Below are 16,298 nucleotides of genomic sequence, written 5' to 3' on the forward strand. Positions count from 1 at the left end.
CAACATCCTTAGAGAAAATTGATAGGTCACGGTTTGGGAAGGGGATCCTTCAGACTGAATTAGGGGAACGAAAGAAAGCTAGAAGAGAGGAGGGGCAGGTCAAATGTGGCAGGTAATATGTGAACACAGGTGAGGGGGGTATGATAGGCAGATGATTGGGCAAAGGCCAGAGATTACAAAAATGTTTGAGACAAAAGTAGTGAAGTTACGAACAGGTAGACAGGTTATATAGTAGAGATTAAGAACGGGTATGTTGAAATTGTAGGGCATGCTGGTATTAAAAAGGTCATATTAGATGCCTTGAAATAAATTAGCATGGATAAGTCCCCACGGCCTGATGGGATCTATCCCGAGAGAAGCAAAAGAAGAGATTGTTCGGTCTTCGACAGTGATCTTTGTATCCTCTGTAGCAGAGGTGAGGTGCCAGAAGAGTGAATTGTTAATATAATTTATCTGTTTAAGGAAGGCAACAGGGACAAACCAGAAAAGTATAGGCAGGCTGGCCTTACATTAGTGGTAGGGTAATTATCGGACAAGGTTTTCAGGGACAGGATGTACTTGCATTTGGAAATGCATGACGTACAGAGGTATTATAGATTGGTCAGTACATGGAGTATAAGAGTTGGAAAGTCATATTGCAGCTGTTCAAAACTTTGACTTTCACATGCAGTTCTGATCGTCCCTTTACACGATGGAGCCAATCCAATGCAGACTGATGTTGGGCAAGTTTGCACCATTACCTCAAAACTTTTCTTAATCTTTCTCGCTGCAATGTTGCAGCAAACCTCCACAAATCTCCTGCCAAAGTGGAACAAAGTATGGGGAATCATAAGGAAATGTTCAGCCTATATTACCACAACAGCAGGATCAAGCTCACTGCAAACTTAGTTGTTGGAGCTGCAATATCCAACCAATTCTTTCATTCCAGTTAGTCTAACATCGGTAGTGGGGAAACTGCTAGAGTCAGTTATTAAAGATGGGATAGCAGCACATTTGGAAAGTGGTGAAATCATTGGACAAAGTCAGCATGGATTTACGAAAGGTAAATCATGTCTGACGAATCTTATAGAATTTTTCGAGGATGTAACTAGTAGCGTGGATAGGGGAGAACCAGTGGATGTGGTGTATCTGGACTTCCAGAAGGCTTTCGACAAAGTCCCACATAAGAGATTAGTATACAAACTTAAAGCACACGGCATTGGGGGTTCAGTATTGATGTGGATAGAGAACTGGCTGGCAAACAGGAAGCAAAGAGTAGGAGTAAACGGGTCCTTTTCACAATGGCGGGCAGTGACTAGTGGGGTACCGCAAGGCTCAGTGCTGGGACCCCAGCTATTTACAATATATATTAATGATCTGGATGAGGGAATTGAAGGCAATATCTCCAAGTTTGCGGATGACACTAAGCTGGGGGGCAGTGTTAGCTGTGAGGAGGATGCTAGGAGACTGCAAGGTGACTTGGATAGGCTGGGTGAGTGGGCAAATGTTTAGCAGATGCAGTATAATGTGGATAAATGTGAGGTTATCCATTTTGGTGGCAAAAACAGGAAAGCAGACTATTATCTAAATGGTGGCCGATTAGGAAAAGGGGAGATGCAGCGAGACCTGGGTGTCATGGTACACCAGTCATTGAAAGTAGGCATGCAGGTGCAGCAGGCAGTGAAAAAAGCGAATGGTATGTTAGCTTTCATAGCAAAAGGATTTGAGTATAGGAGCAGGGAGGTTCTACTGCAGTTGTACAGGGTCTTGGTGAGACCACACCTGGAGTATTGCGTACAGTTTTGGTCTCCAAATCTGAGGAAGGACATTATTGCCATAGAGGGAGTGCAGAGAAGGTTCACCAGACTGATTCCTGGGATGTCAGGACTGTCTTATGAAGAAAAACTGGATAGACTTGGTTTATACTCTCTAGAATTTAGGAGATTGAGAGGGGATCTTATAGAAACTTACAAAATTCTTAAGGGGTTGGACAGGCTAGATGCAGGAAGATTGTTCCCGATGTTGGGGAAGTCCAGGACAAGGGGTCACAGCTTAAGGATAAGGGGGAAATCCTTTAAAACCGAGATGAGAAAAACTTTTTTCACACAGAGTGGTGAATCTCTGGAACTCTCTGCCACAGAGGGTAGTTGAGGCCAGTTCATTGGCTATATTTAAGAGGGAGTTAGATGTGGCCCTTGTGGCTAAAGGGATCAGAGGGTATGGAGAGAAGGCAGGTACGGGATACTGAGTTGGATGATTAGCCATGATCATATTGAAACTCTCGAAGGGCCGAATGGCCTACTCCTGCACCTAATTTCTATGTTTCTATTCATCCAATCCATCACCAACTGCTTCACTGATACATTTGAGAAAATGGACTATACTGGATGTCTGTGTTATCCTTTTGTGGAACACCATTTTCCAACAGTAAATGTTCCTAATGAGATCCTGGAAAACATGGATCACTTCCCATATGTAGTAGTCATCTGTCAATAAGGCCAGAAATAAGGCCAATAAGGCCAGAAATCCACCATTATGTTTCTGAAACTTGGACTACTGACATCATGGCAATGCACTGGAAAAATATCAGACACTGTCTTCATAAAGTCCTTCAAATCTACTGACAGGAAAAGGAAACACTCTTATTCTTATCCAGGCCAACACACCAGTGTAACACCCATCCTTCATTGTTGCAATCCAACAGCATTATGAAGTACCTTCACAAGGGCAGTAGTTCTAGAAGACTTCTTAAGGGCAATAAAGATTGGGCAATAGATGCTGGCCTTGAGATAAACTCTTGGATCACGTGAATTTAATAAATTAAAAACTATATACACAGTTGATTACATCGAGCAGTCCACATGAATTTTGTGCTCAACCCTAGTGCCCCAAAACAGACACTCTATTCCAAACTCTATATTAGTAAGTGATCATTGGTGGACGGTGGGAATGTTTATGGATGTGCTCAAGAATTAGAAGATGAAAGAATAAGGAACATGCAAAAATCTATTATTATGGAAATGATAACAGGGCACATAAAATTACCACTTAGAAAATAACGATAGGATTAGGTTGAGTCAATGTGATTTTGTTTGACAAATATTTTTTTACACATTTCGGTTGTAAATATCAGGGTCAAATCAATTGATATGGTGTGTTTAGATTTTTGAATGGCCTTTGATAAAGAATATGGTTTTTGAAATAATTAATGGACAGAAAACTTTTTCAGATTGGGAAACTGTGTATGTAGCATGTAATATAGACCAGTGCTGGAAGAACTCAGCAGGTTAAGCAGCCTCTGTGTAGGCAAAAGATGTAAGTTGACATTTAGAGTAGAGATTGTGCATCAGGGCTGAGTGGGAACCCCAGGTACTGAGTTTGCCCAGCGTTCTGTTTTTGTTCTAGATTCGAGCATCTGAGGTCCTTCTTATCTTTTGGATGAGAGAAACTAGTTTAATGCATTTAGATTTTCTGATGATACAAAGCTAGGTGGCAGTGTAGGTATGTAGGGAGCCTCTAAGCCTTATGGTAGAAAATTAGAACGATTAATTATTTAAAAACTATTGAAAACTATTGGTGTTCCTACAGTATGTGTTCTTTGCACAAAGCACTGAAAGTTAGCATTCAAGTACATCAACAATTCTAAAGGCAAATAATACATTGGCCTTTATTGCAAGAAAATGTAAGTTCAAGTGCAAAGATTCTGGGTTTCAGTGAGACCATATCTGGAATATTGTGCACATATTTAGTCTCCCTATCTAAGGAAAGAAATGCTTGTGAGACGGAGCACAGCAAAGGTTGATCAGATTGATTCCTGGGATGGTGAATTTGTCATGAGAAGAGAGATGAAGCAAACTGTACTGATTTTTAGAAGAATGAGAGGTAATCTCACAGAAATGTACAAAACTCTTAAGAAAAACATAATGGGGCAGATATTGTTTTCTCAGCTGTGTTATCTATTATTGAAGGCCACGGGACAATGATTAGGAAAAAAATTTTCACCCAGTCTTTGGAGTCTCTGGAATTCACTATCCAAGGGGATGAGGAAGCCCAATTAACAGAAAAAATAGATTTTTTATCTTGCACTAATCCCATCACCCCATAATTCCCATAATATCTAAAAATATATCAATTTGTCTCCGTGACTCATAGCAGGAATGCAGTCAAAATTCTTTAATGGCCAGAAGAGTCTGGGACCCAGCATGGCCATAGTATGCCCCACTCCCACCACTATCCACATAATAAAGCACAAAACAAGAATTCGACATGGCCTCAGACAACTCTCCGAAGGTACTGCAACAGGTAGCCAAATCAGACAATCTCAAAAGTCAGAGGCATACTTCAATTACATAGCATAGAGTATGTGATCAGTGATTACCTTCAAATATCAAATCTCACCAGCTATGCAATTAGCCTCACTGCTTAATACACTACATAACATTGTTCAATGATCAGCAAATGCTATCAATCAGGACCCAAGGATAACTACCTCCATCTTATAAGGAATATGTTGCAGGTTTCACAGCCACATATTCCAAGCTGCAGATACGGCAAATTACTCAAACAGTGACAGGTACACTCAATGGATCACTTGTGCTGCTTGCTTGCGGAACAAGATAATAAATAAATATTGGAAGTAGCAACCACCTGTGAGGTTGAGTGTGATCAACAAATTTAACCAATGGAGGCAGTGCTCGCAATAACTAGAATGGTCATCACTGAGACTGAGCAAGGTTAAAATAGAAGAAGTCCTCAGATCCACTCATCCTTGTATCTCAATTCTCCCTTAACCCACAATTATTTCTGATTTACAAACTTGGTGAGGGCACATTTGGAGTATTATGATGTTTTGATCACCCTGCTATAGGAAGGATGCCATTAAGCTGGAAAGAGTGCAGGAAAGATTTACAAGGATGTTGCGAGGACTCAAGGGCCTGAGCTCTAGGAAAAGGTTGAGCATGCTAGGATTTTATTCCTTGGAGTGCAAGTGGCTGAGGGGAAATCTTATCGAGGTATATAAAATCATGAACATCCTTAGAAAGGATTAAGGTTGCACACTGGTATTGCTATTTACTGAGGTTCGTACCTCAGCAATCCTTATAGAGAACAGAATTGCTATACTGTGGTGGCATTCTGCAAGCCTTTTCAAATATAGTATTCACCAGTATGATGGAGTATTCTGAACTTGCCTGAGAGCTGACTGAGTACATGTAGTATACAGTTGAGTTCGAAGCGGTGGGAGATTATATATTTTGTGGCTTCCTTTGCATTATAATGGACGGGAGATACTGGCCACTAAATCTTTACTTACGCCAGCAGCATAGCTGATGGAGTTGCCCATCATGGTTGTGCTAGGATACAGGGCATTGAACTGCATTGTGGCTATACTCACACAGCTGGGCATTAAGGGAGTAGTACCACTTTCAGTAGCACGACTCACAAAGTCACGATGGCACCCTTAATATTTGTTAAAAACAGCAATCCTTTCAGGGACACATACTAATTTTTCCTGCTACTCTCTAAAAATAAAAAAATATGGGCAGTTTTCTTCGAGTGTGCAGAGGAAATTAAATTTGATCACTTCTATAGAGACATGTTAAACATACACACACATAATACACATTGAACCAAAAACATTTAGCTACCCAATATAAGTTAAAATAATCACAGCGCACACACCAATTCAATTAAAATCCATGTACCATTGAACTGCCTGAGCAGATATCTGCAGCCTCTTCCGTGCTAACAGTGTTGGTTAAGTCAGTCTCCACTGCAAGACAAGCTGCTTACAAAGTCCATTAAGAATGTGTTATCACTTTAGGATCTTTCTCTGATGTGAACTAGAAGATACATTGGCAAAAACACCACAGGTCCAAAGCATCAGGGCACGTTCCACACCTTGTCCTTAAAGTAATTCTAAGGTAGACACAAATTGCTGGAATAATTCAGCGGGACAGGCAGCATCTCTGGAGAGAAGGAATGGGTGACTTTTCAGGCCGAGACCCTTCTTCAGACTTCAGTCACCCATTCCTTCTCTCCAGAGATGCTGCCTGTCCCGCTGAGTTACTCCAGCATTTTGTGTCTATCTTCGATTTAAACCAGCATCTGCAGTTCTTTCCTACCCACTGAAAGTAATTCTGTTCAATTCCACATGTTTAAATTAGACTCAATTTAGTGCGTTAATCAGCCGGTATTTTGTGGGCTCTGCATTGAAATTCCTCATTCCTCGGTCAAATTTGTTCTCTATTCTTTCGGTGTTGTGGTGTATTGACGGCAATTTCGGCAGCAACCACACCAACACTCACAGTAGGGTGAACTCACGTGGTGTATTTTATTTACAGTGGTAAGGAAGTCCAGGACCAGATGGGGACCCTGTCCCTCGCCGACAGGGCAGATGTGCAATTACACTGACCATCTCAGGCTTGTCCCAGAAACTTAGTTCTGGTCTTCGAAGGAGGAAGCGTAGCGATCTCAGGCTTCTTTCTGCAGTACACCCTTCCCCCGAGTGGCGGCACTGGCAATCTCCTCCGGGAGGGAGAGATATTACTAACTAAATCATCCCCTTCCCTGATCTGACTACATTTTATCTCTGTACCGCCCACTCTCCTGACATCAGTCTGAAGAAGGGTCTCGACCCGAAACATCACTCATTCCTCCTCTCCAGAGATGTTACTTGTCCCACTGTGTTACTACAGCATTTTGTGTCTACTATCAATTTCATTTATTGCAGTATGTGCAGGAAAAAATAAGTTGACATATATATTTCACTTCTATTGTTACAAAAATGTAGGATTACGTGTGATTCCTGAGAATTTGCTGGAGACCCAAGGAACTGTAGATGTTGGAATCATGAGCACAAATCAAACTGCAGCAGTAACTCAGTGGGTCATATGGAATTATTCAGATGGAAGACCCAAAATTCTGTCTGTATATTTCCCTCCATGAATGCTGCCTGACCTGATGAGGTTTGTGTTTTTCCTGAGAATTGGCTGATTGCTTTTTCTTGTAAGTTGTCATTTGTAGATTCAGTTCAGTAGACCGATGTTCCACTTTTTCAAAGAGCTCAGAACTTTTCAAGCATTCTCAAATTGTGAGGAACTTTTGAAGAACTTCCAACTGCATTTTCTACAGAACCGGTATTAAGTACAAGAATAGTGCATAGCATTTAGTACCTCTAAAAATAACAAAATACAGGTTGTGAATTCAATATTGGGTCCTTTGTGAATTGGGTCCTTTACCTCTCCTATACTTTCCTTGCTGATATTCTGCTGAATATTGACAAATGTTCCTCAAATAACAATAATAAGTTGAACAGCGTGAGAACTAACGCTCTTAGTGTTCGATCGGAAAACCTCTCTCCCAACCATTTATTCATTCACATTAATGACCAATACCCTTTCTGTCACGGTTATTGCAACTATAAGTGAATAGATTCAGAACAAATGTGAAAATTCATGAAAATTGCATGAGTACATAATGTCAATAACCAGTGGTTGTAATATGTACAAACAGCACTCGGCCCTTTTATCCAAACCAGAGTTTTCAACCCTGATATCTGATTGAATTGCACTACAGAGATGGTCTCAATGAGCTGCATTGCCTCCTTCTGTGATATAATGATTCTTGTCTGTTTGAATTGTTCTCCTTGCTGCTTCTTCCAGGAATAGACAATAGATAATAGGTACAGGAGTAGGCCATTCGGCCCCTCGAGCCAGCACCGCCATTCAATGTGATCATGGCTGATCATCCCCAATCAGTACCTCGTTCCTGCCTTCCCCCCATATACCCTGACTCCGCTATCTTTAAGAGCCCTATCTAGCTCTCTCTTGAAAGTATCCAGAGAACCGACCTCCACTGCCCTATGAGGCAGAGAATTCCACAGACTCACAACTCACTGTGAGAAAAAGTGTTTCCTCGCCTCCGTTCTCTGAATATATGTAAAACTCTCAGAACTTTCATGGTCACTATTGGTTATATGTCAAAATGCAACAACTTGTTCCCTCACAGCAAGATTGCAGGGTAGGGTGGCGGGCAGAGGATGGAGGAGGTTCATCCATCATCGCATTAGAACTATCTAGTAATGGTATCCCTCTCTTTGACAGTGGCCTAAACAGATATTGTGTCATCATTTTTCTTAGGACCACAGGGTTCCCATGAATTCCATACACATTAGAACTAACGCAGCGTGGGAGAATTAGTACTTGTGGGGTGAAGAGATAGGTGCAGGATATAGAAAACTTTCAAACAAACAAAAATACTAATGGGCAAAACATTGTTCTGTGGTCTGGTGACATGTACTGACAATAAGTATTTAATAAGGAGACAGCTCCACTTTAACAAGGGAGCAATCGTCTGTATGCAACAAATGTGGAAATGCAAAGGAGGTGAAGCAACTAGACCTGTTGTGAAATAACGGAATCTGAGCAGAACTATGCTTAGTTATCAAGCTGGGAAGGAAAGTGGGGCAGGGAGGAGTCAGTGAGGAGAAATGGAAAAGGTGGCGAGGTAGGGAAGGAGTTGAGTTGGGGGACAAAGAAGAAAGTGGGAATTTAGAGGAGGAACATGAAACAGGAGGGAGGTATTCATAAGGGAGGAGGAGGAAGTTAGTATAAGAGGAAGTGGAACCAGGAGAACAGAAAGGGGGGGGGGGGGGGCAGAGATGGAGGAAGAGCTTTGGGGGTGGGGGCAGCAGCACTCAACAGGTTGCAGCCATTTCATTGACAGCGGTCGATCGTTGAGGTCGATCGCATAACTATTTCAAGTACCTTCAATGGAGATCCAGCAGCCGTCCATCTCAGGCACAGTAGCCTCTGGAGAACTATGAATAGGATCATTAGAACAAAAAAAGAATGCCATACAAATACCATGGCTGCTCACAAGAGTGATTTGTTATTTCAGAACATTACTAAATTGTTTCAGATCCCGTGTTACAACATGGTCTTCATTTCATTAGGAATTGACATCTATTCCCAAGTTTCTAACAGTAATGTTGAGCCAATCAATGGGGATTAGTGGTACACAAAAATGCTGGAGAAACTCAGCGGGTGCAGCAGCATCTATGGAGCGAAGGAAATAGGCAACGTTTCGGGCCAAAACCCTTCTTCATATTGATCAGTCTGAAGAAGGGTTTTGGCCAGAAACGTTGCCATTTCCTTCGCTCCATAGATGCTGCTGCACCCGCTGAGTTTCTCCAGCATTTTTGTGTACCTTTGATTGTCCAGCATCTGCAGTTCCTACTTAAACACAATGGGGATTAGTACTTGTTTTCCAGTTAACCAATAATCAGGTGAAGTATAGGAGAAACAGAAAGTGCAAATGCTGGAATCTTGCATGGAACACAAAGTGCTGGAGTAACTCATTGGGCCAGGCAGCATCTGGCGGATATGGATTGGTGATGTTTCGTTACAGAACCCTTCTTCATATTAATTGCAGTAGTTTTGATTTAATCAGATGGTTTACGAGTTGGAATGGGAGGCATTTCCATAATACCGGTTGTGAAGGATGGGTGTCGTTTCAGGTAGAAGAAGGGTCCCAACCAGAAACGTCACCCATCCTTTTTTTCCAGAGATGCTGCCTGACCCCCTGAGTTACGCTAGCACGTTGTGTCTTTCTTTGGTATAAACTAGCATTTGTAGTTATTTGTTTCTAGATACTATGGAAAGTATTCTGATTGAGCGCCTCATGGCTTGGTACGGCATTTCCAAAGCACAGAAACACAAGCGGCTGCAGAATGGTGGACTCAGCCCAGTCCATCCCCACCACTGAAAGTATCCATGAGGTATTGCCTCAATTAGGCAGCATATATCGTAAAGGGTCTCCATCATGTTATCTACTCACTGCTACTGTCAGGTAGGAGGTACAGAACTCTGAAGTCGCACACCACCAGATTTAAGAAAGCCTGCTTTTCCATGACCATCAGGTTCTGGAGCTGACCTGCAAAATCCTAAAACTATTTAGACAACAGAATATCATCGACCACCACTATGCACCACAATAGGTGTGTTTTCTACTTGTGTTTTGCATGTATTGTTTTCTTTTTACAATCTTTTTCTTTTCACTTTTATAATTTGTGTTATTGAATTATTGATATATATACACCAATTGTGTTTTTTGCACATTGTCTGGGTCCACGTGCCTGTGATGCTGCTGCAAACATGATTTTCACCATACCTATACCACACCAGACCTCTGCACATGACAATAAACTCAACGTGTCAATATAATTGCAGTGTATCAGGTAAACAGTTGAGGGAGTGGGTCTGAGAAAGACTGAAACAAAAAGATAGGTGTAGTTTGGGCTCATTTGATCAGCACACCTTTAAACTGGGAGAAAGTGAGTGGAGTTGGAGAAGTTGTTCAATTGAAAAAAATATATATCGTATTGCAGTTTTTCCCTCAACTTCAGTGGCATAGCTGCTGCCTCATAGTGCCTGGGACTTAGATCTGACCATGTTTCTGCACGTTTTCTGTGACTGCGTGGATTTCCTCTGGGGTTTTAAGTTAATTGGTCTCTATGAAATTGCTCTCAATGTGTAGGGAGTGGATAAGGAAGTGGGGTAACATGGAACTAATGTGAACAATCGATCAATGGTCAGCGTGGATTCAGTGAGGTGAAGGGCTTGTTCCCATTCAGTATCTTTATACTAAACTAAATTTCAATAAGTGTCCTCATCTGGGAAGGAAATAACTGTTGCTAGGTCACTCTGCCCAAAGTGGAATGCAGTGACTCTGCAATTTCACATTGGATGGATCAAGACAAGATCAGACAGGTCAGCACATAGGGTGGTGTGGATAAGGGCTGATATACCATCTCAGATATCTCAAAATGCACAGCAGCCCCAGGACTGAACAGATGTACGGAAAGAAGCTTTCATGGATACACCATGACTGGCTTTGGCTCTGACTTTAAAATGATTAACGACAGAAGAGGGTTTAATTGTCATATATACCGAAAACAGATCAATGAAATTCTTACTTGCAGCAGCATAACAGGTCTGTAAACACAGTTCTTACAGATAACATAATAAACAAAAACAAAAAATCAATAAATTAAAAAACAATATTAGTGAAAAAATAGTTCAGGATCCCTAATGCAACTAAGACACTTCATAGTTTATAGTCGGTGTTTGTAGCGTTCAAGACTGTGATGGTGGTTGGGAAGCAACTATTCCTGAACCTGGTGGTCACGTTTTGAAACTTCTTATACATTCCTGGAATGAGGGTGTGACTAGTGCAGTGTAGATCCTTGATGATGTTGGCTGCCTTAAGACAGCACCTCCTTTGTGGAATGGGATATTTACAGAGAAAAACGCTTTTTGGAACAAATACTTTTTCATCTATTAATCATTTCCCTCACCACCAGCTACTTGACTGCTCGGACCAGAGTATCCCGATAGTACAATACACTGCCAACAACTGTTTTGAAGGCCTCATGCAGCAGAAGCGCCCTCTTCATGATCAACCAAAATCACCCAACTCCCCTTTGCCCCTCAATAGGGCAACATCTTCCATTAAAAACGATTTTCTGGGGGTAAAAATTGAAATATGATATACAATAGTCAAACACGACCATTCTCATTCCATTGCTGACATGGGTTACATATATCAGAACACCAGAGGTCTTAGTTTAGTTTATTGTCACGTGTAACGAGGTACAGTGAAAAGCTTGTGTTGCGTGATAACTAATCAGCCGAAAGACAATCCATCTTTGTGCCATGAGAGATGCCGAAAGAGTCCCCCCCCCACCCCAGCCCCGTGTGAGTAGTAGGGGGTGGAATCCCATCACCTCCACAGGACAGAGTTCTGGACCCTCGTTTTAGGACTAGGATCCCATCATCTCCACAGGACGGAGGCAGCTCACCAGGCTCCAGCACCGAGACTGGAGCCTGGGGGTGGAACCGACGTACGGCCAATTAAAGCTGCCCGTCAGGTGTGTGTCTCTCGGTGAGGACAGTCCGGGAGCGCCGTTACCCGCCCGCACCTCGATGTCCTCCATCGCCGCCGCTCTCCCCTATTTTGCCTCTTCCCGCCGAATGTGCCACGCAAGGCGCGTTGACGTCACTCGAGGAGCGGGCGCCGTGCGGCCGCCATCTTAGGCAGCGGGTGGGGAGTGAGCGGGAGCCGGGAGGCCGCGCCGACACAGCCGCGAATGCCGGCATGCTCAGGTGCCTGTGACCAACAAGGCAGCGCCCGGGAGGCAGGCAGGCAGGCAGTGCGGTGCGGTGCGCTAGCGAAGCGGAGCCCGGCCCTCCTTCCCTCGCCACCGTGTGGTTGTGGTGGGGTCCGGGACTCGGGGTTGTAGCTCGGGGGGAGGTGAGGTGAGCCGTGCCTTGTCGCCATGGCGGCCGCCAAGTTCGAATCGCACGACCGGACGAGCTGGTACTTCGGGCAGCTGAGCCGCCAGGAAGCGCAGGGCAAGCTGCAGGGCCAGCGGCACGGCACCTTTCTGGTGCGGGACAGTACCACCTGCCCGGGCGATTACGTGCTTTCGGTGTCGGAGAACTCCAAGGTGTCGCACTACATCATCAACAGCCTGCCAAACAAGTTCAAGATCGGCGACCAGGAGTTCGAGCACCTGCCCGGCTTGCTCGAGTTCTACAAGATCCACTACCTGGACACCACCACCCTGATCGAGCCGGCCGCGCGGGTGGCGGGCCCGCCTATCTCGCTGGGCAAGGCCGCTGGCCCAGGCCAGGGCCACGTCCTGCTGGGCCCCGGCACGGCCTCGGGCGGCGGCGAGGAAAGCGCCGACTACGTGCGGACGCTGTACGACTTCCCCGGCAACGACGTGGAGGACCTGCCCTTCAAGAAGGGCGAGCTACTGGTGATCGTGGAAAAGCCCGAGGAGCAGTGGTGGAGCGCCCGCAATAAGGACGGCCGCCTCGGCATGATCCCCGTTCCCTACGTCGAGGTGGTGGTCAAGTCGGCGCCGCAGCAGCAGCAACAGGCGCCGGGCTACCGCAACTCTAGCAGCTACGGCATTCCCGAGCCTGCACACGCCTACGCTCAGCCCCAGACCAGCAGTCCCCTGCCCACCGGCCCTAACCCGCTGCCCACTACCCAGAACGGGCCCGTCTACGCCAGGGCCATCCAGAAGAGAGTTCCTTGCGCCTATGACAAAACTGCATTGGCGTTGGAGGTAGGCGCATTATCGGCAGGCCTTTTCAGGCATCTTCCCTTTGCTTCGGTTGCCAATGGTCCTGAAGCCGGGAAGTGGAACTGCGATTATTCTCGGGTAGACTTAATAGGAAGTAACGAAGTGGTTTGGTATATGGGGCAATTAGTTTCCAGTGTGGGGTTAGTTGTTAATTAGTACGTGACTTTAACGTAAACGAAGCAGTGGTGGATAAGTGTAGGAAGGAACCGCAGATACTGGTTTAAACCGAAGATAGACACAAAAAGCTGGGGTAACTCATGGGGTCTGACATCACCTGGAGAAAAGGCATACGTGAGGTTAGTGGTAGACAAGTTCTCTCTGTAGTACTTAGACAACTGTGTTGGACAAGAAGTTTAAAAGTAATTTGGGAAGAACTTGGAAGAAAAAAACTACGAAAAGGGGGTAACATGAATGTCTCTTGTAAAGCGAGGCCTTGTATAGAATAAATTACTGCTCTGTGATCGTTAAAATCGCGTTTCACTTTAAAATGTGGAACGTAAATCCAAAGAAGTGCCGAAAAATAAAAGGGTATATTATTCACAAGGGTATATGTAAGATGTCGAGCAAACACCATTTGTTATTTCACCAGCCAGGGAAGCAGGAGTTCATTTGAAAACCTTTTTAAAAACTTGTTTATAGTGGAGAGAAGAATGGCTGTTCATTTAGAGCCTTCTTTCTATTCTGGAATAGTTTAGATGGGAAATATATGTTTGTGCTTTCATGAAAGAAATCTGATTTTTTTTAAATCAGTAGACATTTGGATATTAATGAAATCGATGGATATGATATTAATGAAGAAAAATTATGCAGAGGTAAAATAAGTCTGAACCTCTGACAGGATGAGTATGCACAAAAGGCTGAAAGGTTAATTCTTATGTTGCTGTGCTGAAATACATAAAGTGTAGACAAGGGATGGGTTTGAAACTACTTTTTTAAAATTAAGCTGGTTATTGGAAAAATAAAAGATAATAAAAGATTAAAATGCTACAATTTGGGCATGGACAGAGTGGATCCTGGAAATATTCAATTGGGTCAATAATTGCAATAGTTTATTTTTAGTCCATTATACCAGTGGTTGGTAGTAACAATATTTTTCTGATGGGAGGTGTCAAAGAACTTCATTATTATTTTATAGGGTGACACATTGGTGTAACTATTAGAACTGCTACCACGCAGCTCCAGCAGTCTAGGTTCAATCATGACCTCCAGTGCTGTCTGGAGTTTACCTACTCCTTGTGGCTGCATGGATTCCTTCCAGGTGTTTCGGTTTCTTTCAACATCCCAAAGATTGCAGGTTTGTAGGTTAATTGGCCACTGTAAATTGCCCCTGATGTATAGGTGGGTGGTAGAATCTGGCAGGAGTTGATGGCTTTGTGAAGAGAATAAAATGGGATTGACGTAAGTGCTTGATGGTCGGTGCGGAACAAATGGTTTGAAGGTGTATGAAAGAATTGCAGATGCTGGTTTAAATCGAAGGTAGACACAAAATGTTGGACTAACTCAGCAGGTCAGGCAGCATCTCTGGAGAGAAGGAATGGGCGACATTTCGTGTCATGACCTGAAGAAGGGTCTCAACCCGAAACGTCGCCCATTCCTTCTCTCCAGAGATGCTGCCTGACCTGCTGAGTTAAATGGTTTGAAGGGTCTGTTTCTATGTTAACTGTAACACTTTGGCTATAAAAGTAAGCCAGTACATAGTTTGAGTAAAGGGAACTCATTTTGGAATCTGCCTTGTATTGATGGACCAGATGCAAGAGTGAAATTTAGCTGCCTGTATAATCAGTAGTACAGAAGCAAAGGTTTCTGGCTATGTTCCCTCCTGTGTCCACCTGAAGATAGGTTCTGGAGGAGCAATATGAATTTTCTTCTTTATTGTCCTCCAATAAATACTGTTCTCAAAACTAAATGTATGAAATAGTTATGAGGCCTTTAAGAAGTTTGTTTGGAATCTGTTTGAAGATTTCGTGTAACAAGAGAAAACAGCTATTTAACAGAGATGGTTAGAAGACCCACTTGAAAATACCTTGGCAAACATTCTCATGAGTATTTTAATTGGATTTCCAATTTGCAACAAGATTTTTTATGATTTGTTTTAGTATCAATTTTGAGGGATCCAGGGTTGCTTCCATGTCTGTTCCAGTATAAATCATCTAGAGGTGCAGAATTCATTGATATCAGCAATTAATATTACATAGATTTTACTATTCATTATGTACTATTGATTTCATATCCACTGTTGCCAGCTAAACTTCATTCATATTGTGCATTTCAGTGTCAATTATTCTTTTCATTTGTTGGAGGAGAAAGTTTGTGGACTTGACAGCATAGTGTCACTCATCAGTTCAGTGACACTTCATTAAGCTGCAAAGAGTGCAGAGAAGATTTAGTTAGATTAGTTTGTCATGTGTACTGAGGTACAGTGAATTTATGTGGGTGTTGCTAGGACTTGGGGGCCTGAGGTTGGGCAGGCTAAGACTTTATTCCTTGGAACACTGAAAGCGGAGTGGTGATATTATAGAGGTGCATAAGATCATGAGGAGAATAGATGGTGTGAATGCAGAGTCTTTTACTCAGAGTAGAGGAATCGAGAACCAGTGGACATAAGTTTAAGGTGAGAGGGGATAGATTTAATGGGACCCTGAGGGTGATGAGTACATGGAACGAGTCGCCAGAGGAAGTAGTTGAGGCAGGTACTATAACATAATTTTAAAAACATTTGGACAGGTTCATGAAGAGAAACGGTTTAGGGGGATATGGGCCAAATGTGGGCAGGTGGGACTAGTGCAGATGGGGCATCTTGGTTGGCATGGATAAGTTGTGCTGAAGGGCCTGTTTCCATGTTTTATGACTCCGTGAATTGGGTCATCACTAAATTATGAACATGATGAATGGGGGGGCTACCCGAATTTAGCTCATGGAAATTTTTTAAATTCTGATTCCAAATGTATGCAGTGGAGAGCTAAACAAACGAACCCAGGTCTCCGGTGCTGCAAGCGTTGTTGAATTGCTACTGGATCATCCCCACCCCAGTCCGGGGGCGGACGGAGATGTCCGGAGTGACCCTGGACTGACGGGACACCTGCCCCGAGCAGTGGCAGCTCCAGGCTTGCAGCCAGCGCAGAGAAGAAGCGCTAACTCCAACTCAACTCTGCCTGTCCCTCCG

The 16,298-nt window shown here is 43.5% G+C and overlaps 1 protein-coding gene across 1 annotated transcript in view; it reads left to right on the plus strand.

Annotated features, from left to right (window-relative positions):
- The first annotated feature begins 12,034 nt into the window (after positions 1-12,034).
- The window catches only part of crkl (CRK like proto-oncogene, adaptor protein), a 47,251-nt gene continuing 42,987 nt past the window's right edge, over positions 12,035-16,298 (plus strand). Inside the window, exon 1 of the mRNA XM_033043452.1 lies at positions 12,035-13,117. Within this exon, the coding sequence (XP_032899343.1) occupies positions 12,317-13,117 (801 nt within the window). The 5' untranslated portion in view covers positions 12,035-12,316. The remainder of the gene's footprint in view (positions 13,118-16,298) is intronic.

The sequence above is a fragment of the Amblyraja radiata genome, chromosome 25, assembly GCF_010909765.2.
Source record: "Amblyraja radiata isolate CabotCenter1 chromosome 25, sAmbRad1.1.pri, whole genome shotgun sequence".
NCBI lineage: Eukaryota > Metazoa > Chordata > Chondrichthyes > Rajiformes > Rajidae > Amblyraja > Amblyraja radiata.